This window comes from Convolutriloba macropyga, chromosome 12 (assembly GCF_964194025.1).
Source record: "Convolutriloba macropyga chromosome 12, txConMacr16.3, whole genome shotgun sequence".
Taxonomy (NCBI): domain Eukaryota; kingdom Metazoa; phylum Xenacoelomorpha; order Acoela; family Convolutidae; genus Convolutriloba; species Convolutriloba macropyga.
In genome coordinates, this window is record NC_134479.1 from 13,937,074 (window position 1) to 13,961,053 (window position 23,980).

Here is a 23,980-nt window from a genome sequence, read left to right on the forward strand (position 1 = left end):
ATCCTACATATTTCTATACCGCAGTGAAATTGCTATGCGTCTTTCGAAACTCTAAAAATTTGGTTGGATTGGATGAGTACAAATCATTTGAGACAGAAATGATTTTTGGACGGGTTAACTCAAATATACAACCCTAAGTTTAAATTTTGTCATTTAAAAATATCAACTTATAGGAAATCAATTTGTTCCTCTAACCACTCATTTCACCCAAAATTTGGAGACATTCTTACCAACACCCCGGTGGGTTTATTTTAGCCCACATTAAGACTGGCACGCCTGCATTGGTATGGCCCTGGTATTTGCGTCAAAATCCTCATAACGCCAACCTATTTCATTAGAATTCGATCGAACATACCCGCGGGTTTACACTAACCTAGGGCTTCCCTGTGACGACAATTTAATTGATGTGACATCCGTTATCCGGTTTGAACAAAAAATGTTTTCATTCTTTCCAATTGAATTTCCTTGGCGTTAACAAAAGACTATGTCACCAGGGGGTTGGTGGGAAATCGGTGGTGGTGGTGGGGGGGGGGGGGGGGGGTGTTAAATCCTGTGCATGTGTGTTTGTGTGTGTTTTGTGCCTTTATGTGGTGTGGTGTTGTGTTGGGGATGGGGGGGGGCTGTTTTCATTTACTGGCATTACGGCAGGACACCAGACCAGGTGATAAAGTAAAAGTAAACAACAAACAACCTTGAGATTGTCCCCGAACAAAGATTTATATTTCCCCAAGATTTTTTGTTCCCCCGTGTATAATAAAACTCAATTTGTATGCTGTAAAGAAATAAAATATGGGCAAATGTTTGAACAGAGGTGAATATAAAAATAGGGTTTTTGTTCATACATTTTTGTCTGATAGATTCAGTTTCACGCATTTCCATCAATAATTAATTGATTCTTCTTGATTGTATTTCCCGGCGTCTCTATTTACCTGGGCTGGGCCTATTTTCAATTCCTGAGTTCCCATTTTAAGTCTTTCCCGTTCATACCATTAAATGCTTCTTGACCCGTGAATAAAAACCCCCTAGCTTATTTAATTAAATATCGACAGATGCTATCTTTGACCATGTAATCAAATTGCTACACTTTAGCCTTCCCTCTGTTTTCTATTGTAAGCTTCGCACGTGAATTTACCGCATCATTACTTAATATGGTTATTCCGTGTTATTTTCAGGGAATACCCAAGACGTCGAAATTCTGAGATTCAAATAAAATTTTCAAAATGGCGAAAATAATCTGTATCTATTAAATGTTTGAATCTTTTAATGTTCAGTTCCATGGATTTTGGAAAATGTCTTTTTCTTCTTGTTACTTTTTGCCAATTTTTTCGATGGACATAGCATTGAAACAAGTTATATTAGCATAACCTGCCCCGACAAAATCATATTTGGTACCAAAATTGCGTCATCATTTCACCACCCCGGGTAGTAAAAGCGTCCGCGCTACTTGCCCGAGTTATGGGTGATCACAACTTACAAAATATCAGTATACTTTTCACTTTGGTGTTCTGGCGATAATAGTTGAAATTACTATTACTAAATTGTATATTACAATTAACCAGAACTAACTATTGATAATCAAACTGTTGGTAATAAAAGCTCAATTTGAGCCAATCAACTACAACGAGAACTTTATTCTGAACAATTATCAAAAAATAATTTTAAGTTTAAAAGAACCAGACATTATTGTTTACAATATTCTATTCAGTGATCGACTGTTTTGAGGGAAAAAAGTGGAAATACACAGAAATATCAGTTGTTTATCCAATTCCAGATTTTGATTTTAAAAAATTCTTTTCAACTTTTTGCGGTTGGTTTACAGAGAATTCTGAGAAGAAATAAGTTAATCACACAAGCGCAATGTCGGCGCAGATGTGCTTTTTAACGTCAAACTTTTATTTCACTTTGAAAACAATTGCAGTGAACTTGATTTTGTTAACAGCTTTATTAAGTCGATTATCTCACACAGCCGAAATTCCACTTCACGATGATGACGAGTTCAGCTCAGTTCCCGGAGATCGAGATCCAAGTAAGTAGTCATCTAAAAGAAACCCCACCCCCCCCCCCAACTTCCCACCAACCACATGCGTGTATTTATTGGGTACGAGAATTCAAACGAGAATTCACGCATTGATATTTTCAATAGTCAAAAGATTAATTTTTTTAAGAAGAGTGTTCTTCATTACGGCGATAAAAATTAATTCTGCTAATTGCCAAGCTTTCGACGATACAATATTATTATCACCTAGCTGCTTTAATCAAAAGATAGTTTTTAAACAAGACCACATCCAGATCTGAACACCCCCTTCCCTGATCCACCCCCAATCTGTTCTTGCCTCAAATCCCTGAATCTTAGGTTAACCAGATGAACTAAAAACAAAATTAAAAATTAAACCTAATATGTTTAGGCAAGTGTGTGTTTGGGACAGAAGAGTACAGCATTGGAGCTACTTGGCACCCCACTCTCGAGATATTCAACAGACCCACTTACATGCCATGTGTGCTATGCACCTGTTACCAGGTAACCAAATCTAATTATCTTAAAAAAATTGTAAGGGTAAAACTAATCGCAGGTAAAACCAATTGGCACTCCTTGTTTTCCCAGTCTACATCTGTCAACGCTTTATTAAATTCTGAAAATCATTCAATTTTTTTTGCTGTGGTTTTTCATTAATGAATGCTGTAGTGTAAATCGGAAAGTACAACGAACGCGAGATCTTAATATTTCCAATAGAAATAAGCCTAGCCATGCTTAATTAGCTAAGGTCAAGCAGAGAAAAAATTGGGTCTAGCTAAAGTCGAGATTGGATCTAAAGTCGAGCTTATGTCTTTTCATACCACTTTTTGATCGGGCTTGGGCTTTTCATAAATCGAGGTCTGAACCTGGGATTTCTCCAAAAGACACTTTCATCTCAATTTCAAACTCGATTGTCTTTTATCCTTCTATAAGATTTCACTTTTAATACAAGTTTCGAGAAGAAACTTCGTTAGCATAAAGTTAAGTGATACACCTCATAGGGTTCGCATGTTAATCTGGCACGATCTTTCAAGAGTCTTACAAAGTTATGCAGATTTTCTTGGCAGATATACAACAAAATTGCAAGTTGCATGATTAACAAGTTGCTTGTTTGTTTGCATGATTAACATCCAAAAGGCATTTGAAGATGCCAAAAAATGCATCAAGGGCCTCAATAGCATAAAAGTTTTCAAAACTGCCAAATGATTGCATGATAAGATGATAAGCGTCAGTTTTTTCGTCAGTTTTTTTTTCAAAATTAGAGTACACAAGTGTAAAGAAATCAAATGCAGAGAAAAAAATTATACAAAGTATAAGATTTATCGAACTCATCATAAAAATCATCAATCAAGAGTTCGCAAGATTGCAATGTTTTGGCTGAAACCTTGTAAGACCTTCAAGATAAACATCTAGTCTCTGCCAGGGTTACTGATCACAAATATCTTCTTTCGACAATAAGACCGAGAGTACTGGTCTTTATAGACCATAATTGGCTTGTCAAGACCTTGTTTTGCTTTTTTCCAGTGAAACAGTGGCGTTAGGTTTTTTTAATTGTCAGCTGCTTCGAATAAAAAGAACATCAGTTTCACTTTTTATAAAAAGTCGTAAAAAATGGCTATTTTAGCTCACTGCCTTGGGAAAGATAGGCATTAATGTTAGCTTATTGATTTTTTTGGTACAGATTGTCTTAACCTTTGACAGAACAAAAAGAAGGAACTATGATTTAGGTCACACATATCCGTAAATCTATTAAAGTTTAATTTACTTTTACAGCTACAACTCATAAGTTCTTAAGGTTCCATTTTTATTTTTCCCATCAGTGTACACTTTCAAAAATTAAAATTATAATGACTGATTTAATTGCTTTTTTGTTTATGTGGAATAATTACGACGGTTTTTCGGTAATAAAATTTTGTTCGGGCGTGATTTGAAACAATGCCACCTTAATGCATTTGATTAAACTCCAAAAAATTGCTTAAGACAAATCCGCAGCTAAAAGAATATTCTAATATGTACGCATGGTGCTCTATGCTCTAGAAAAATTCGTGTTTAGAGGGTTTTTTCATCGGCGTTTTTTAGCCTATATTTGATATGTGAAGTTTTTTTGTCTAGGACGATACCAATATTTTTTAAGGTACTGAACTTCAGTTTGACTCCGTCTTATTGCTGGGGTTTTACGATCACCTGTAAACAGGTCGTGGTAGCTAAAGTTCTTTAACTCAGGAAGATCCTTGATAGTATTTCAAATATGATAAGCCCAACTAAGTGACTACGAAATTTTTGCTCATAAATTCCAATAAATTCAAAAATTCTTGATCGTATTATGGCTGCTCAGACAAACTGCTTTCTTCAAATGAGATGAAATTACCTCACAAATTTCACCGCTAGAATTTTCCTGAAAATTAGAGATCTAACATGTACGCTAGAAATTGGATCGATTTCAGTATATCGATTTTAGTAGGATTGATCTTAGACATTTTACGATATTTTAAAACTTTTTTTGTACGCAGAAAAAAAACCACCATTCACCAATCTCATACTGATTTTGGGATCGAAAAACTCCTTCTTGAGTCCGTGTCCAGACAAAACAGTCCCAAACAAAGCAGTCCAATAAAAACAACAAAATATTCCCAGACACAATATTCATAAAAAGAATATCGAAACAATTGTAAAAATAATCTACAAAAAACTAACATAATCTTTGAGTTAAGCTACTGAATGCATTGTTGTTAATTAAAATGAATTAGGACTACATCAAAACTTGTTTCAAAACACTATTTAGCGAAATGTTGTAATCAGTTTAATATTTCTTCAAAGAAATACAATCATATGAATAACTAAGGGGGCTCCTTTGGTAATTGATGGGCTTATGTTTGACTCTATATGTAGTTCGGACTATTTTGTCTCGGACTTTTTTTTTCTATTTTCTCAACACTATTTTGTCTGGGACTGTTTTGTCTGTGTTTATTTTGCTATTTGGGTTGTTTTGTTTGAATTCAACTTATCGGTTGTTGCTGTTTGTAGAAATAGTTGAATTAAAAATGTTGATGCCAATATCTTTCAATAAATAATGTTATAGGAAAAAGTCTAAATTGAGCAACAGCCTCACTTCAAAAATTATTCGAGTCGCTGAAATATGTCTACTAATCTGCTGTTAGATGTTAAAACTTGCAGGGTCTTTTGCAAATGTTGGATTGCAAAATTTGATAGCATGTTTTATTATGGCCTTGAATAGCTTAGCTTCGATTAAGAGTTTTGACCATACTCATCATGTTTTTCAGATATTTGAAATTCTTTAAATAAATATTGGTGCCATCTTATAAATTCTTCTTGTAAAAACAAGAATTTTTGACAAGCCATCTTAATTTTAAACTCTAATTAAAAACAGTAGAAACCGTACCAATTGTTATTTTAACCAGCTACAATCGGCGACTATGTGCTTGCTTATAACTTAAAGTGCCGGTTAATCAAAGCCACTGGACCACGTCTAAAACAACAACTTGCTAATCAAAAGGTGTGAAGTAGTTCGTGAATTAATCAAAACACGCATGATTTAATCAAAACAGGTGTGAATTAATCAAATTGAGTAGTCGTTTGGGCGCCGAATGCTAGCTGAGAACGACACGGATGTCAAAGAGAGTCGTTTAGAGGTCTGAACCTGGGATTTCTCCAAAAGACACTTTCATCTCAATTTCAAACTCGATTGTCTTTTATCCTTCTATAAGATTTCACTTTTAATACAAGTTTCGAGAAGAAACTTCGTTAGCATAAAGTTAAGTGATACACCTCATAGGGTTCGCATGTTAATCTGGCACGATCTTTCAAGAGTCTTACAAAGTTATGCAGATTTTCTTGGCAGATATACAACAAAATTGCAAGTTGCATGATTAACAAGTTGCTTGTTTGTTTGCATGATTAACATCCAAAAGGCATTTGAAGATGCCAAAAAATGCATCAAGGGCCTCAATAGCATAAAAGTTTTCAAAACTGCCAAATGATTGCATGATAAGATGATAAGCGTCAGTTTTTTCGTCAGTTTTTTTTTCAAAATTAGAGTACACAAGTGTAAAGAAATCAAATGCAGAGAAAAAAATTATACAAAGTATAAGATTTATCGAACTCATCATAAAAATCATCAATCAAGAGTTCGCAAGATTGCAATGTTTTGGCTGAAACCTTGTAAGACCTTCAAGATAAACATCTAGTCTCTGCCAGGGTTACTGATCACAAATATCTTCTTTCGACAATAAGACCGAGAGTACTGGTCTTTATAGACCATAATTGGCTTGTCAAGACCTTGTTTTGCTTTTTTCCAGTGAAACAGTGGCGTTAGGTTTTTTTAATTGTCAGCTGCTTCGAATAAAAAGAACATCAGTTTCACTTTTTATAAAAAGTCGTAAAAAATAGCTATTTTAGCTCACTGCCTTGGGAAAGATAGGCATTAATGTTAGCTTATTGATTTTTTTGGTACAGATTGTCTTAACCTTTGACAGAACAAAAAGAAGGAACTATGATTTAGGTCACACATATCCGTAAATCTATTAAAGTTTAATTTACTTTTACAGCTACAACTCATAAGTTCTTAAGGTTCCATTTTTATTTTTCCCATCAGTGTACACTTTCAAAAATTAAAATTATAATGACTGATTTAATTGCTTTTTTGTTTATGTGGAATAATTACGACGGTTTTTCGGTAATAAAATTTTGTTCGGGCGTGATTTGAAACAATGCCACCTTAATGCATTTGATTAAACTCCAAAAAATTGCTTAAGACAAATCCGCAGCTAAAAGAATATTCTAATATGTACGCATGGTGCTCTATGCTCTAGAAAAATTCGTGTTTAGAGGGTTTTTTCATCGGCGTTTTTTAGCCTATATTTGATATGTGAAGTTTTTTGTCTAGGACGATACCAATATTTTTTAAGGTACTGAACTTCAGTTTGACTCCGTCTTATTGCTGGGGTTTTACGATCACCTGTAAACAGGTCGTGGTAGCTAAAGTTCTTTAACTCAGGAAGATCCTTGATAGTATTTCAAATATGATAAGCCCAACTAAGTGACTACGAAATTTTTGCTCATAAATTCCAATAAATTCAAAAATTCTTGATCGTATTATGGCTGCTCAGACAAACTGCTTTCTTCAAATGAGATGAAATTACCTCACAAATTTCACCGCTAGAATTTTCCTGAAAATTAGAGATCTAACATGTACGCTAGAAATTGGATCGATTTCAGTATATCGATTTTAGTAGGATTGATCTTAGACATTTTACGATATTTTAAAACTTTTTTTGTACGCAGAAAAAAAACCACCATTCACCAATCTCATACTGATTTTGGGATCGAAAAACTCCTTCTTGAGTCCGTGTCCAGACAAAACAGTCCCAAACAAAGCAGTCCAATAAAAACAACAAAATATTCCCAGACACAATATTCATAAAAAGAATATCGAAACAATTGTAAAAATAATCTACAAAAAACTAACATAATCTTTGAGTTAAGCTACTGAATGCATTGTTGTTAATTAAAATGAATTAGGACTACATCAAAACTTGTTTCAAAACACTATTTAGCGAAATGTTGTAATCAGTTTAATATTTCTTCAAAGAAATACAATCATATGAATAACTAAGGGGGCTCCTTTGGTAATTGATGGGCTTATGTTTGACTCTATATGTAGTTCGGACTATTTTGTCTCGGACTTTTTTTTCTATTTTCTCAACACTATTTTGTCTGGGACTGTTTTGTCTGTGTTTATTTTGCTATTTGGGTTGTTTTGTTTGAATTCAACTTATCGGTTGTTGCTGTTTGTAGAAATAGTTGAATTAAAAATGTTGATGCCAATATCTTTCAATAAATAATGTTATAGGAAAAAGTCTAAATTGAGCAACAGCCTCACTTCAAAAATTATTCGAGTCGCTGAAATATGTCTACTAATCTGCTGTTAGATGTTAAAACTTGCAGGGTCTTTTGCAAATGTTGGATTGCAAAATTTGATAGCATGTTTTATTATGGCCTTGAATAGCTTAGCTTCGATTCAGAGTTTTGACCATACTCATCATGTTTTTCAGATATTTGAAATTCTTTAAATAAATATTGGTGCCATCTTATAAATTCTTCTTGTAAAAACAAGAATTTTTGACAAGCCATCTTAATTTTAAACTCTAATTAAAAACAGTAGAAACCGTACCAATTGTTATTTTAACCAGCTACAATCGGCGACTATGTGCTTGCTTATAACTTAAAGTGCCGGTTAATCAAAGCCACTGGACCACGTCTAAAACAACAACTTGCTAATCAAAAGGTGTGAAGTAGTTCGTGAATTAATCAAAACACGCATGATTTAATCAAAACAGGTGTGAATTAATCAAATTGAGTAGTCGTTTGGGCGCCGAATGCTAGCTGAGAACGACACGGATGGCAAAGAGAGTCGTTTAGAGTACACCAAAAAGGCGCCTAATTAATAGTTTTCACGTCTTGTCACTCGTCGCTTTTATCCGTCATCAAAAGTTAAGCCAAAGAACAACAACATGCGCTTAAATAAACAAAAATTTAAACCGAATTTTGGTACGAATTAGATGCCAAGTGAGACTTACAACTAACATAATTGACAGGAAAAATTTAACATTTTTTAACAAAAAAGGAAATTTTGTAGTGCATTTAAAGATAGAGTACTCCACAAAACAGAGTACTTGCCATGGCCCCATCAGGACTCGAACCCCCGCACACTGATAATAGATAAAATCTCAATGACAATTTGTGACTGTTTTAGGCGGAGATGTTCGGTTACTACTTCTACGAGAGCGATTTGTTGCCCAAAGTGAAGTGTGAACAGATTGGGGGTCAGTGCCCCCTGTTGGACTGCGAATACCCTATTTCGGATCCAAGAAAATGCTGCAAATATTGCCCTGATGGTAAGTAAAAAAGTCCAACAAACCAACAAATGGTATAACTTCTAATATGTATTAGATACTCATCACCCTAAAAATAAAACCAATAGTTTTGTCTAAGTTTTGGAATGTAACCGGGGAGATAGCTTTGGGTGAAATTACAGGAAGCAATCAAAGCCTGAGAATTTTGGGCGGTTAGGACCTCTTTTTTGCACACAAAGGCATGCACAACTATTTAGACATTTTTATCTCAATTAAATAATTTCTTAAAGCTGTATTAAATAAATAAGCTAAAATTAATTTTTGTTATAGATGCCGAAAAAGAAAAGGAGAAGGCATCAATTGAGAGCGAGACCCCAGATCAAAAAGATATGCTAAAAGATGGAAACGACCATGAGGGAAAGGTCAAGATAGACCACCACGAAGTTGAGAACAAATTCATAGAACTGGAGGAAAACTTCAACTGTAAGTATAAACTGAAAGTTGTATATTTTCATGAATTCAAATATAACACCCTGCCGAGGTGAAGAAGAATGCTGAACAGAAAAAATACGTTGGCACCCTCTGTTTTCACAAAGTAAAATTTCAGTTTTTGAGGCAATATTACCCCAACTTAAAATCACATTTTGATTGCAATGTGTACACAATGAGCCCTACACTCGCCTCCCCTGAAATTCAGATAAAAACACAATATTCACTTACAAGAAACACCGATATAAAGTTGATGAACTTCATCCAAGTTTCAGAGTGAAAAGAAAGTCGTCACAATATGTGATATGTTTTCATAATTGATCAACTATTGCTGAGTTTGCAATTTTATTAAACATGGGAGAGATAAAAAGATGTTTGGTCTTGTAACAAACTTTTTTAAATGTGAAACTTGGATGGAGCTGATCAAGTTTACATTGGGATTTTTTGTAAAAGAAAGTTGCATCTTATTTGAATTTCAAATATAGGCGAGAGACCTATTGTAGGACATCAATGGTATATAAAATCAAAATGTGATTTTAAGTTAGAGTAATGTGATTTTGAAACTCAATTTTCACTTCGTGAATATAGGGGGTGCTAACTTACTTTTGCCGTTGAGTATAGTAAATTGTTGTTAGGTTTGCACTCACAGAAACTGTATTTGTTAGACAAAAACCTTAGTCGCCCGAGGGACTTAGTGCCTTGACATCAGGACGTCTGTGCCCAAATGTTGAACAAAAGGGCCCGGCAACGGGGGATTATATTCATGTCCTAGCGTATTTAGAGAATCAAAGGGTAAAAAATAGTCAACACTTGGGAAATAGTCAACAGCGAGATTTTGCTAGTGCGAGGAAAATTTTAGACTTAGGAGGGCAACTAAATGGGGAAGAAGCTGCACGGTAACAACTAATTTGCTTACGAGTTTTACGACGTGCGTTTCTAAGTCTTGGTTGCAAACTTATTGAATAGATTGAGCTGCCTCTAAGTTTCAGCGCCTCACCATTTTTACCCTTGATTCTCTTAGCATGGTTAAAATCCATAGAGCAAAAGTTCTCAGCCCGGGCCGAGGATTTTCCCCAAAAATAACGGGGAAAAGAGTGTAAAGAATGTAAAAAAAATATTTTTACACCGTTAGTGCTATCCTTAATAAGGGTGGAAAACGTGTAATTTAAGAGTGTAAAAAAGATTTAACGGTGGAGTAACGGTGTAATTTCTTACGGTTACACTCTATTTAATTACACCTTTTACTTATTTTTACACCCTTATTTTACACCATTAAATCTTTTTATTACACTCTGCCACTCTTCTTCTTATAATTACACTCTTGCATTACACTTTTTCCACCCTTATTAAGGGTAGCACTAACGGTGTAAAAATATTTAAAAATATTAAATATAATGTATCAGGGCAACAAAACGGGCTAATATAGACTTCTCAATTCGTCTATTTCAAAAAGTTGTTAACAAAAGTTTTTAATGAAGTTCGACATTTTCTTCACCTAATTGGAGATTTCATACAAATTCTGTATACAAATTAAACTATTGGCTTTTATTTCTACACAATCTCAAAAAGTTCAGTATCAGGTCAACAAAACGGGATAAAACAGACTTTCTAACTTGTCTTTTTCGAAATGCTATTAACAAAAACTTTTCATTAAGTTCTACATTTGCTTCACCTAATTCGCTCACGAGTGTAATAAAGAGTGGAATAAAGAGTGTAATTATAGTGTATTTTTAAAAGTGTAATAAGGGTGTACTAAAGAGTGTAAAGAGTGTACATTAAAGTGTAATTTTCTTAAAATTACACTCTTACACTCTTATCCCTGCTAATTAAGAGTGGAATTGGCTTTACACCCTTATTCTCGCTTAATAACGGTGGAATACGGGTGTACGCCTCGGCCCGGGAGATTACCCACAGATTTTTTTTCTCAGAAATTTTGCAACTATTACATTCGGTTGTGATTTGAAACAATGCCGCACTGATGCATTTGAATAAGTTTTAATGAATCGCTTAAAACAAATCGGCAGCTAAAAGTGTGTTCTAACATTATAGATGATGCTCTAGAGGAATCCGCGTTTTTAGGGTTTTTGTCGGCGTCTAAAATGATGCTTATGTTTAAGACTTCGCCGGAATCTTGAGTGGAAATAACTTCTGGCCGAGAAGACAAACTGGCGCTGTTAGCCGAATTTATCTCGAGTTCGAACCCGAATCCCAGGCAGTTCATATCACAATCGCGTTCAAACACCTGTCAGGCAAACCCACGTTTTTAGAGGTCACTGACCCTAATGACCCTGATCAACCTTTGTTCGCGCACAAAATTGATCACGTGACGGACCTGGCCCCTGGAAATAAAATTTGCATTACTTGGGAAAACGTTGAGTTCAAAACAGTGGAAAAATTGTCATCACAGGCTCTATTTGCGACCATTAAGACAGAAATTTACCCAGAGGGCGAAGTTAAAGGGTTGATTTTGAAGCATCGGGCGCTATTGCGGGAGTCTTTCGGGGCTGTGTTGAGCCCAATTAGTGACCCTGGAATGTCTGCAGGCGGACAACTGTTTGCCAGTTTGCACCATGGATCGAAGACATCTCTGGACATTGTGGTTGCTCTGCAAGGACTTTCGGACTTTTTCTGTTAGTTTTGAGTTTTTTAATTTCGATTTAAGTTAATTTAGAATTTTCTTAGTAAGTTTGTTTTTTTTAGAATATGTTATAGTTAGAATAATGATTGCTGCTTAAATGTACAAATCAAAAATTTACAAGCTCAGCTGCAAAATTTGTTCATTCTCTTGCGCGTTAGTTTAAAAAGGTCTGCTAAGATAAAAGATAAATTGAAAGGTCAACTTATGGAAAGCAATGTAGGTCGACCGATGTGGGGTATGAAAAGACCATGATTGATCTTTATACTGATTAATTTACATTATCAATTACAACTTCACAGCAAGCTGCTGTTTGGGGAAAAGATTGATTTTCCGAAGGACCAATTAATGACGTAATTCTTTTTTCAGTGCACGAAGTTCCCGTGGAAGTGCGTCTCTACGACTCTTCGTCATATCTGATTGGTCAGTTTGCTCACACAGTCAATCCAACGGCTTCACAAATTTGGAATGAACAATCAGTCACGTGGGAGATTTCAGATGAGACTCAACTTGTGAGAGGGTTGATAACAGTCAAAGTGATGGTCGGTGAAAAGGGCGCTCAGCCAATCAGCTTCGTGGGAACCATAGAGCCAAAAAACACGTGTTCAAGTGAGTTATATTAGTATCGACAAAATCCACGGTCGAGAGGCCTTAAAGTCAAGCAAAAATCTTTTGGCAGACATTTTTATTCGCATATGGCCTATCAAAGTTCAAGAAAACTTTTTTCATAGGCAGTTTCAGAATAACTGAGTAACTGGCAACCCAAAGGAACTTTTGCAGTATGCATATTTTTGATTTTTTGATACCATTTGATTAATTGTTCTCAAACGAAGTTTGTAGCAATTATATTAGTCCTGTCGGTCTTTTTTATGCGATTTTTCGCTTGACCGATTTTTCGTCTGACGCTTTTGACTTTTCGTCCTCAAAAACGGGATAAACAGGTAGTGCTCTTCGAGCCTTTCAGCTCTGTTTATGCTCAAACTGTTTTGGAGACTTATACTTATGGTGTGAAGGGCGGTTTTTAGAGGTTGAGACCCCCCCCCCCTATTGCCTCCATCCGCTATCGCGCTGTCCCCCCCCCCCCCCCCCCCCCCCCCCCCAGTGTTGCCCCCATCAGCCCCCGGTGCACCACCCCCCCCCCCCTGGGTATTTCTTTACTGACTTGAGGCTTACAGTCTTCCCGGGCGCTCAGTATAACTCGAACGTCATATCTGGTGCTGAAAAATTTAAAAAAATTCTATTAGTGAACAAATTAAATTTTTTTTCACGGTTTAGATCCCAGCTCTCTGTTTGTTGAATTGCTACACAATTTATTTGTTTCGTGACGCACTAGTTCTAGAATTCATCCATTGGCTCATTCTAAGAAGGCCGCAATACTTTAACTGCGAAATGTTTTTTTTCATGCTGTTTGGAGGTAGCACCAGGATAACTTTCATTTTTTTAATAGAAGCTTTTTAGCCACAGTGATCACTTCGTGTAGGATGCATTGAAAGAAACTGCACTTACCTGGACCATATTTTTAAGGCCAACAGATCAAAATTATTCTTATTCGTTCTCATGAGAAATTGCTTTCACTTTTTACCAGATTCCTATTGCATCCAATCTTTTAGAATGATACCTTTTAAGTAAACGACTAAATTGTTCGGTTGATGTCACGAAGACGGAGATTTCTCAGAAAGAGATAAAAGATAAAATAAGAACAATCAAATGAAATATTATATATAAGAAAAAGGGCAACTGAAAACAGGCTACTGTAGGCCTAATGCTGTTCCACTGCGATTACGCCACAGTTATTATTATTATTATATATACTTCAACTTCAGAAGCTTTCTTGATATAAATTTGTTTGTCAACTTCAACGCCTTGTGCGTCTAAAAAATGCTGAACCTCATCGGAACATGACTGACTCTATATATTCCTGACGGCGTTCTCTTTTTGACTGGTTACACTATCAACGAGGTTGATAGAACATCAACACAGAGGAAAACAACGATACAAGACAAGGATAGGCAATCCAAAAACTTCCTGATGACCGAGTACGACAAAAGACAAATGCCGAATGCGCTGAATTGGATTTCAAAATACCAAACGGAAAAATTTTAATTAGCCGTCTCTAAAGTTCGCCTCAAAAGAGCTGCTATACTCACTGACACCAAACAACTCAACGAACTGCTTTTTGAGATCTCTCAACTAGCTTCTTCGAACAGTTGTAATGTTATCGTGAAAAAAAAGTCAAATTCCAGCATACTGATTGGGAAACCATGTGTTCGCAAATATTAAAAACTCACAAAAAGGAATTTTTTTTCCACGAAAAATTGGGTTTCAAAAAATTCTTTCCTGCTGATAAAACACTGAAGTTGGGAGTTGGTTGTTTTTCTCTGGGAATACAGACAAGTTCGCCAAACCTTTTGTCGATTAGGAGCTTGAAAAGAAACATTCGATGAGAATTAATACGAACTCAGATCAACATCTATATCAAACAACATTAATAAATCTCCAGCACAATTTAAGGACAGAATGTTTTGTCTTTAAAAACTGTTGTTTTAATGTAAACCACGCGATCAAACAAAAGCCCGACCAGATAAACATTCAGACGTCAAAAAATACAGAACAATATTTCCACCATGGATCAATCCAATTATCTATCATCAAATGGAACTAGAAAAAGGCCAAATTTTACGCTATTTATAAAAATGAAGGAAAAGCGGGATATCGTAGAAACCGAACAACCAAACAAGTTTCAAAGAAAAGATCCGCCTTAGCAGGAAAAAATCATAGCTACCAAAACACTTCAAGTCACTGATCAAAAGCAATTGCACTTGAATTAAATCGCACAACAGAAGACGAAAACAAAAATGACGGTTCAAAAATCAAAGTGATATAGAGAAGTGTCAGCAAATGAAAGTGTATCTAAATTGAAACAAAAATCATGCGACATAGTAGATAAAAACATGAAAAACTTCAAAATATCTAAAAGTAGAATAAACAAGGCGGCTCGGTAATGTGCAATGGCACATAAGGTTCCGACCCCGCCCATCCACAATTTTGGCATAATTGTCTACCAAATGAGGAACAGATAGAAAACCCAAAAATTATTTTTTGCGAATCCCAAAAAAGCCCAAGTCTTTTTCAAAAATTTCTGTATGAACGATAAGATAACCTCCAAAACAAATAAATCAGTGGAGTAAAAATTGATGCATTAGATTGCTGTAATATGTCAATATTATGAAAGCGAGTCAAAACGAACAGCAAAATCAAACAACAACAACAACAAACATTAATTACATAAAAAAATTGATGTCCCTCTTAAAAACTAAATTTAATAACAAAGTCAACATACCGTCAGATAAACCTGAAACTAAACAAAAATAACTTATAAATCACCAGAAAACATATGCGATCAGTCCATAACAAGGTTTGGTAACAATTATACAAAAAAGAACAAAAACAGTAAAGTAAAAAAATTAACTTATTTGTTTGAAACAATTAACTTCAAAGTAATAAATACCATTAGGAATAAATTAATATTACCACAAATTTGCGACTACCATTGCTTCTATAGAAGGGCATTAGGACCTGACCTTATTCATTTTTTAGAGTGGCTATAAAGAACAACAAAGAACAAACAAAGTTTCAATTGAAACTTGCCAGAAAACGCTGTCAAAACCGTCAAGCCAAATTTTGGCACTCAAAATATATTTGATTGCGCCTTCTTCAAACAGCTATAATTTAGTACGTGGCCATTCATTAGTAAGACTAGGTAACAAGTAGACAAAAAAGCCAAGTGCTAAAGTATGTAATACTTTTAATTTTTTTTTTCGAAACAAAATTACATTCAATGTCATGAAAGGCATTAATTAAAAAAAGAGCTATTTAAATATCGTCGTTTATTCATAAAAAGGACACCCTCGAGACCTGTAATTGTCCAGAATATTTCTTGCATCGACAAAAAGAACGTCAAATATGACAAAAATCAAATTAATTTACTTTTTTTTTGTGAAAAAGCGGTGTCGAAGCCAGAAAGGTCATAACAAAATCTTTAAAAAAAAGATTTTGGGACACCAATCCCTTTTATCCCCTTGACACCCATAATGTCATATTTGACCTGTAATCAACTAACGAGATTAGGTAACAAAAAGAAACAAAAAAAGAACAAAATTGCGAAGTTAAAAAAGTTTTTTTTTTTAATTTTGGAAAACGATGGGTTTGAAAGTCATAAAAGCCGTCAGCTATCTGCTAATATCAGAATATCGGTTTTTTTATTCTTCCATGAAAAGCCAATGAAAGCTATCACTATACAGGAAATTTCATACGACCGAAACGACAAAGTATAAATGACAGTTAAGACAAAATTAAAAAATTCAATTGATTTCTTCAAGAAAGAGGCGTCGAGGCCATTAAAACTATGATTTATATCTTTCAGGATTTAAATATCTTCAATTGTGCTTTAATTTGAATGCTAATAAGGTGACATGAGAACTGTCAATAATGTGATAATGTGACAAAATTAGAAAACGTGAAAAACTGGCAAATATCAAAACATACAAAAATCTAAAATCTTGTAGTATCAAAGCCAGAAAACAAAAATTTCAGGCTTAAAACTGCAACCGAGAATAAATGTTAACTCAGTAGAAAGAAGAAGCAGTCTTTTTTTGCTGACACTAAGCTGGAAGTTGAACAAATTAAGAAAAAAATATAGGAAAAGTTAATTAAGCCATTATTTATTGAAAAGTCAATTATTTTTAAAAAAGAAACGACCATAAACTTTCAATTAAAAAACTAAATGCATTAGCCTAGAGCTGTTTAGCAAGCGAATTGGTTGGACCTATCACTCCTGAGCTTTGATTTGATATGTTCTGTTCTTTATTATTAAAAAAAAAGTCTTTTTTTTTAAAAAAAAAAGACCGACTGATTACAACCCGATTTTTTTTTGGATTGTAACAGTCCAAGAATGGCCCAAAACTACCCCTGTTAATACTTATTGTCCGTTAAGAACAATTGATTTTTCGAATGTTGTAGATATAGATAATTTCTGAGTTGAAACTCAAAATAAATTTTGCATTTTTGATAATCAACGAGTAAAGTTAGCAAAAAACGGCAAAGTTTTAACTACTAGGCACTCTCTGTGGACTCTGAAGTAGAAATAGCCCCCCTCTGAGTCTACAATGATTGTATGAGTGTTGTTTGGGGATGTACTGTAGGCAAATTTAATCAAAGTGGACTAAAGTAGCTTATTTCGTGCTGTTGTTGATGAAAAAGGCTAAATTTTGAAATGTTTATCCAGATTTTTTGACCGAAAAATTAAATCGAAACAATCAACAATGCTTGTTCGTCTTCAAAAATAAAATCAACGACACTATTCTTAAAAATTATAACAAATTTCAGCAAAATTGACGAAAATTTAGGCAAAAATTCCGGAAAATGTGAATAAAAACAACGTGAATTCACTCTTCTTTTCTCAGAAGTTTAAGCCTCGATAACTCCCTGTGGAAAACGAAAATTAAAAAAATCTTTTTAATTCCATATTCTACGCTGGACGAGCTTTCTAATGATACCAGTCTCAACTCTCTACGATGAATATATCGAGCGGCGAAAATTCGTGGAACAAAAAAAACCCAGTTGAGTATATAGTTCCTCCCCCCTCAAGAGGGTCGGAACAAAAACAATTATGCTTGACTTGATATTGACAAAAACCTGCAAACCAGATGACCTCTTACTACAGAATTTTCCTTCGCTATCAAAATTGCTGCTCTTGGTTTTCAAGGTTGAATCAAAAAGTTCGTGCTCCTAGGCAATCGGAACTAAGTGCTGCACTTCTGATCCAATGAGAAGAAGACAAAGCAACCAACCATTGGGCCATATTGTCTTGCAAATGTCTCGAGAGAACTTTTGAGTAGTTTACATTCGCTTGTACCGAATTGTCAATCTGAATTTGAACAAGATTCAAAATGGTTTTCGACAGGAACGATTAGTTGTACTCCAGCTACTGCTATGCCTGATTGACCTTTACGAATAAACAGATAAAACTGACAAACCCTAAAAACAAAAGAAACCTACTCTACTCTAGCCTTTGATGAGGTGGACAACTGCCTCCTTATCAAAAAAAAGTAAATTTGGTTGGAGTTGCGCGTAACTTTTTACAATTATTTGTGATATAGTTTATGAGGTTCAAGAGCTATAATCAGTGCTAATTGGTGATATTGGCAAAAGTTGGTTAAATTTTCCGAGATACAGAACAAATTTCTAATTTGTTTTGTTTCTCTTACTGAAATTAATACACTTTATGGTGTGAATTTTTTAGACGTTACTATAGACAATAAAAATAGATTCAACTCTTTTGTGCATAAAAAACGGAACAACCTGAGAGAGAGAACGCTCTATTACTGTACAGTGATAGCTATAGCTAAACATACAATAAGTGTAATTGATTTGAAAGGTGAAACAAGTGCTGTGCTAAACAAAAATCTGACCAGTCCTGAGAAGATTTTCAATATACACGAGAGAAATGTGAAGCTACCATTTGCTTCATGGCAACAATATGCTTTTGGTAAAATTGTTATCTTTGGACAAACTTATTTTTTATACTTTTTTTGTTTGTATGTTTCTAAACACAGAAATTAATACCTTTGACAGAATACAAAAATTCTGTCACATTCCTAAATACAGAATACAGAAATAAATACATTTGACAAAAACCTGCGAACCAGTTGAGCACTTACTGAATAATCTTCCTTCGCTATCAAAATTGTTGCTTTTGGTTTTCAAGGTTGCATCGACAAGTTCGAGCTCCTAGGCAATGAAAACTAAGTGCTGGCCTTCTGATCCAAAAAGAAGAAGACAATACACCCCCGTTTATTCAAAAACTCCGGAATAAGGATAGAAGTAATTTTATTGTAATAAGTGTAAATAGTTTTTGTAAATGTGATTTTAACTGTAAATGGTTTCAAAATTCGTTTATCGACTTCTTTATCGCTGTTATTTTAACTCATTCTTAGAATTAGAGTCAAAGTTAAGTTTATATACTTTGTAATTTTTTTTCGATTTTTAAACCTGACGAACGCAAGGTTCGAAATCGTTCGTTTTTTTTAATCAATTTAAGTTTTAATTGACAATTTTTTCGAAAAATTCTCAAAAATTGCTGTTTTCATTAATTGTTTTTATTGCCGATGAAGCCATCAACTGTGAAAACAAACTTTTGCAAATCACAATTGCATATCAGCTTTTACCTCTTTTCAAAATGTTTTGAAACTTAATTTTTCTGGTATGTTGAGACATTTAAAATTGGAAAAAAATAAGCAGGAATTTTTGCTCTTAAATTCATAGTTTTTCGGAACAAAATAGTAGTCTTTGCTGACTTCTCATTCGAAATTGGAGACTTCTTTATCGGTGACAGCAGATATCGAAAAGTTGGAACTCCAATATCATCCTGGACAAATATGCGGCTTGCACAAAATGGCACATGTTGCACAAAATGGCACAGCTTTTCAGAAAATACCTAGAAATTTTTAATGTAATATTTCAGTAGTTTGAAAATAGTTAATTTTTGCTTTTGCGTAGCTACATACTCAGCCTCCGTGGGGCACGCTCTGTCTGCCGGCTCCCTACAGTATACAAACCTCCTTGCTAACCATTAGGAGGAAGGGCGGCTGCTGTCCTAGATGTCTCTATAACGTTATTTGAATATTGTTTCGAAATCACCACATTTTAAATAATGATTTCTAATTCTCGTCTATTTCGTTCATAATTCGGCTGTTCCTCTCTCGCTTCTGATGATATGATTTTTTATTGCCGTCAGGATTTGTAATTGTATATAGGAGTTGACTTGCTGACCCCCAGTTGAGCGACTACCCTTTTAGGGGAGGGGATTTCCTTTAATTGACTCTTTAAAAAAATACACTCAAAAGATGCTGAACCAAAATCAGTATAGTTTTGTTAATTGGCTTCTACGGAAGTTTGAAGCGATTATTCTGGTCGTGTGTCTTTTGATACTAAATTTCGGCTTGAACCGTTATGACCTTTGTGTGACTGAGTCTTCGGCTTTTTGAATTTCGTGTGATTTAAGTTGTTCACTCATTCACTGTTTTAAATGGTTCTATTTTGGAGGCAGTTTACTAAAAAAAAGCTCAATGCTTTTAAAAGCGAACCGGAAAATTTTTTGTGACTCTGATTGAATTCGGCGATAAATTGTTCTGGGGTCATTCAGTATTTTGATTCCAAGCAGTTTTATTTGTTCAATGAACTATGAGTCGCCAAAATGAAGTAATACGAAGTGAATTTTTTACTTTGAAACGTTTTTGGGGTATAGACTTTTAGGGTCTTTCCCATTATAGCCCCCCCCCCCCCCCGCAGCTTAGTGGTCAGATAACTTATAGCCCCCCCCCCCCCAATCATGGTAATTATACCATAATGGGTGCTATAATTTCATGGGGGGGGGCTATAATGGGAAAGACCCGACTTTTAAAAGGTGTACGTCATCCCGAACTTTATTTTCCAGGTTTTCACTGCGTCTTGTCGCAAGGAACCCAAAGTCACAAAACCCCTAAGGGCTACTCTGGTTCAACTCAAATCGCATTCGAATCGAACTTCGACATCAACTATCAAATTCATACTTCAGTCATCTTCAGCGACGTTACTCAAGTCGCCTTTGTCTCGGGAATCAACAAAGAGTCAGAATTTGAGCTAAAATTGGACGTGTCATATACGTATTTCGACCAATGGGCTGTCGGCTTGATAAGTGCTCCATCGGCGGAGCTTATCCAGTCGTTAATGATCGGCGAACTCTACCTACAAATATCAACTACGAAAGATTCATCGGCCTTATATGGAAAATTGGTCCCTTTAGCCTACTCCAAACATTTTTCAAACAAAAATATTCCCCCACTTATAATGTCGGGCCGCGCAATGATTCACGATGTTGCAACACGAGCTGCGGGTAACGTTAGAGTAAATCTAGACGACCAGTGCAGATTCCAATTTGAGGTTTTCACATCTGGGTTTGAAAAAAGTGCCCGGTTGTCTTTAGAAATTGGGCAGCTTTTATCCGAAAAGCTCACGAAATCTGTTTGGTCTGACCGATTTTCAACTGGAAGCATATCAGGATCTATTAATCAACCATCTAAAGAATTTCTAGAGTACCTCAATGTCGGTCAGATCTACATTCAAGTTGGATCCAAAAATTATCCGGAAGGAGAAATCAGAACGAAGGTTGGAAGTTGTTTTTGAAATTCACTATCGGAAAATGTGTCGATTCAGACAGAACGCTATTTGTAAAAAGTGGGAAAAGTTTTTAATTTAACCGCAGAAACTTATGTTAGCTTTCAATCGCTAAATGATTTCAGGCATTATTTGGCGAAAGTCCAAGTTGCTAATTCACGATAAAAATAGTTACGTTAATCATGCTAAGAAGTGACGGATAGGCATGATTTAGTTTTTTTGCATGCCCGTAACCGATTTCTGCAATTTTGAGCATTTAGGCCAAAATCATATTTCTGAGATTCGTTACGTAATGGGGTCATGAAATCAATCGGAAGCTTTTCAAAGTGAGATAAATCAAAAGGTTAACACTCGGGCTCATTTCCAGCAAAACTAATCATGTTTTGTTTTCTGTAGGTATCAATCGCGAATTCTTGCGAGCCATCATCGGTTCAAAACAGAAACCAATTGTCGTCAAAAATGATGAGCGACGGTCAACAAACGGGTGAAAGTTCGGTTTCCACAAATAGCGCGGTCGACCAAGTTGATAGATCAAGGCAAGAATCACTTGCTAAAGAGCCCAACAGCTGTTTCTTCGAGGGCAAATTCCATGCTAATTTTGAAACATGGACGCCGGAATTCGATCGGACATGCACTGTGTGTCATTGCTCGGTAGGTTTTTTTTTCATTTTGAAACATACCAATTTAATTTGATAACGCAATAAAAGCATATTTGCTGGTTCTCAATCCCTTTTGAGTAAATTTATATTTGGACCGTGCATTATATTCTGCTTCGGTTTGTAAGTTTTTAATACAAGCCCATAAATGATCGGAGCTTTTATATATTGAGACTCTAGGTGCCAAAATTGGTTTATCCGGGGAGCGTTCACTTTTCCTAAAAAAATCCTAGATTATACTTGAACAAATGTCTAATTCTGATTTCAGAACAGGGCAGTTATTTGCGAAGGTAAACATCAGTGTGAAGTTCCAACGTGTGAAAACCCGGTTATACCAGACGGTGAGTGTTGTTTCAAATGCCCTACACAGAACGAAATCAGTAAGTCAAACGTGGGAACCGAAAGTGACTCGTGCCATCACAGTGGAATCGATTACGCGATCGGAGAAATCTGGAACCCGATTGTTCATCCATTTGGTGTAATCAAATGCGCTGAGTGTACGTGTCGTGGAAAGAACGATGTATTTTGCAACCGAATTGAATGTCCGAAAACTGATTGTAGTCATCCGATAAAGAAAAATCCGACCGATTGCTGTTCTGTTTGCGTCGAGGATGAAGAGAAAATTGAATCCGGTAAACGAATTGAATCTTCAGTTGACTTGGAAAATTCTATGCAGGCGGACAGTGGGTTTGTGGCAACGAGGGAAAGATCAGACAGATGTAAGTTGTGCATTTGTTTGCATATCGTAGATTGATTTTTGAAAATAATTTAGCACATGCTTTTTCATAACTATAGATGTATAATTGGAGCTAAATTTCAATGTATACTCTATGTTACTAATGCCAAAAGTTTTTTTAAATTGTCGAAAGATTTTTTTAAAGTGGAAACATTTATTTCCTTGTTTACGTCTCAGTCTATAGTCTATACGTTTCTTGATAATATCGTATTGTTATAAACTAACTCTTTTTCATGAATTACTTTTTAGCATGTCAATTGGGCGACTTTCTCTATTCCTCTGGAGAGAAATTCCACCCAGTAGTTCCTCCGTTTGGCAAACAGCTTTGCGTGGACTGTCTATGTACAGATGGCAAGACTACATGTTCACGAGTGACATGTGACCCAGTTGACAATTGCCCCGAACAGTTCATTCGCACCATGCCCGACGAATGCTGTCCGAAATGCATGAGTAAGTTCAATTGCCACTTAGATTTTGCTATAATTACAAGTTTCTTTTGACGGTGACCAAAATGCGTGAATAAACAGTAAATAAAATTGATAGTAGCACATAGTAGCAGGGCCGTGTACGGCGCCTCAGTAAACTTGACAAGAACTTAGTACGGTTTTCTTCTAAGACACGGTGCCGTACTACGGCCTTACCAAGTTTTCCAAGGTCGGCAACCTGAGTGCTATCGGGAATTTATTTAACTAATAGTGGAAAGCAAGGTGTTGAATAACTTCGAGAAGGAATTAACTGCCGACTTGTTATGTTATTCCTGGTTACATGGGTATAACATAACATTGTGTCGATTAAGACTGCACATTAGCTTGCTTTGATATTCCTCTTTGTCCTGACAGCTGTCAAATGAATTGTTAATGCGCGCTGAATATAGAGGAAAATCTTAAACGATCGACATAAATTGGTGTTAAGACTAGTATAATAAGTTACGTTACTCTTCTCGCCGCTATTGCTATAATAGCGGCAAGAGGATTTGATTTATGGCTATTATTACACGGTCCGCAGCACCATCGTGATCTTGTCAGACTGGTGGACTTGAACTGGTCACAGCCTAGTTGTCAAATGACTTTTGGAGGGCTATAATTTCATCCCTTTGTTTTGTGATTTCAGGCTTAAAGCTGGAGGGCGATAAAACGTCATACGCGGATTTTCAACTTGGCAGTTAGTCTTCACAGCGCGATCTCAATGGTGACCCTCAAACCCACTAAAAACTTTATTCAGCAACAAACTACTTGCCCCAGTTTAACCTCAATGTCCAATTTTAATTTTATAATTAATTGTTGATTGTTTAATGTCTGTACTTGATATAATTTATTGTATATTTCTATTCTTAGACGATTTAAGAAAAGCTTTGAAACTATATTT

At 35.4% G+C, this 23,980-nt stretch overlaps 1 protein-coding gene across 2 annotated transcripts; it reads left to right on the forward strand.

The window, feature by feature from the left end:
* The first annotated feature begins 603 nt into the window (after positions 1-603).
* Positions 604-23,975, forward strand: LOC142350258 (chordin-like). 2 transcript variants are annotated; one of them, XM_075402036.1, is made up of 12 exons: positions 604-661; positions 1,940-2,026; positions 2,406-2,518; positions 8,787-8,928; positions 9,217-9,369; positions 11,493-12,005; positions 12,380-12,619; positions 20,505-21,214; positions 21,620-21,874; positions 22,148-22,598; positions 22,865-23,065; positions 23,726-23,975. In XM_075402036.1, the coding sequence occupies exons 1-12, from the start codon at positions 610-612 to the stop codon at positions 23,779-23,781; spliced, it is 2,973 nt and encodes a 990-aa protein (XP_075258151.1). In that variant the 5' UTR covers positions 604-609; the 3' UTR covers positions 23,782-23,975. The 2 variants fall into 2 exon arrangements, with proteins under 2 accessions (XP_075258151.1, XP_075258150.1); XM_075402035.1 differs by lacking the exon at positions 604-661 and having other exon boundaries at positions 1,076-2,026.
* The last annotated feature ends 5 nt before the right edge of the window (positions 23,976-23,980 follow it).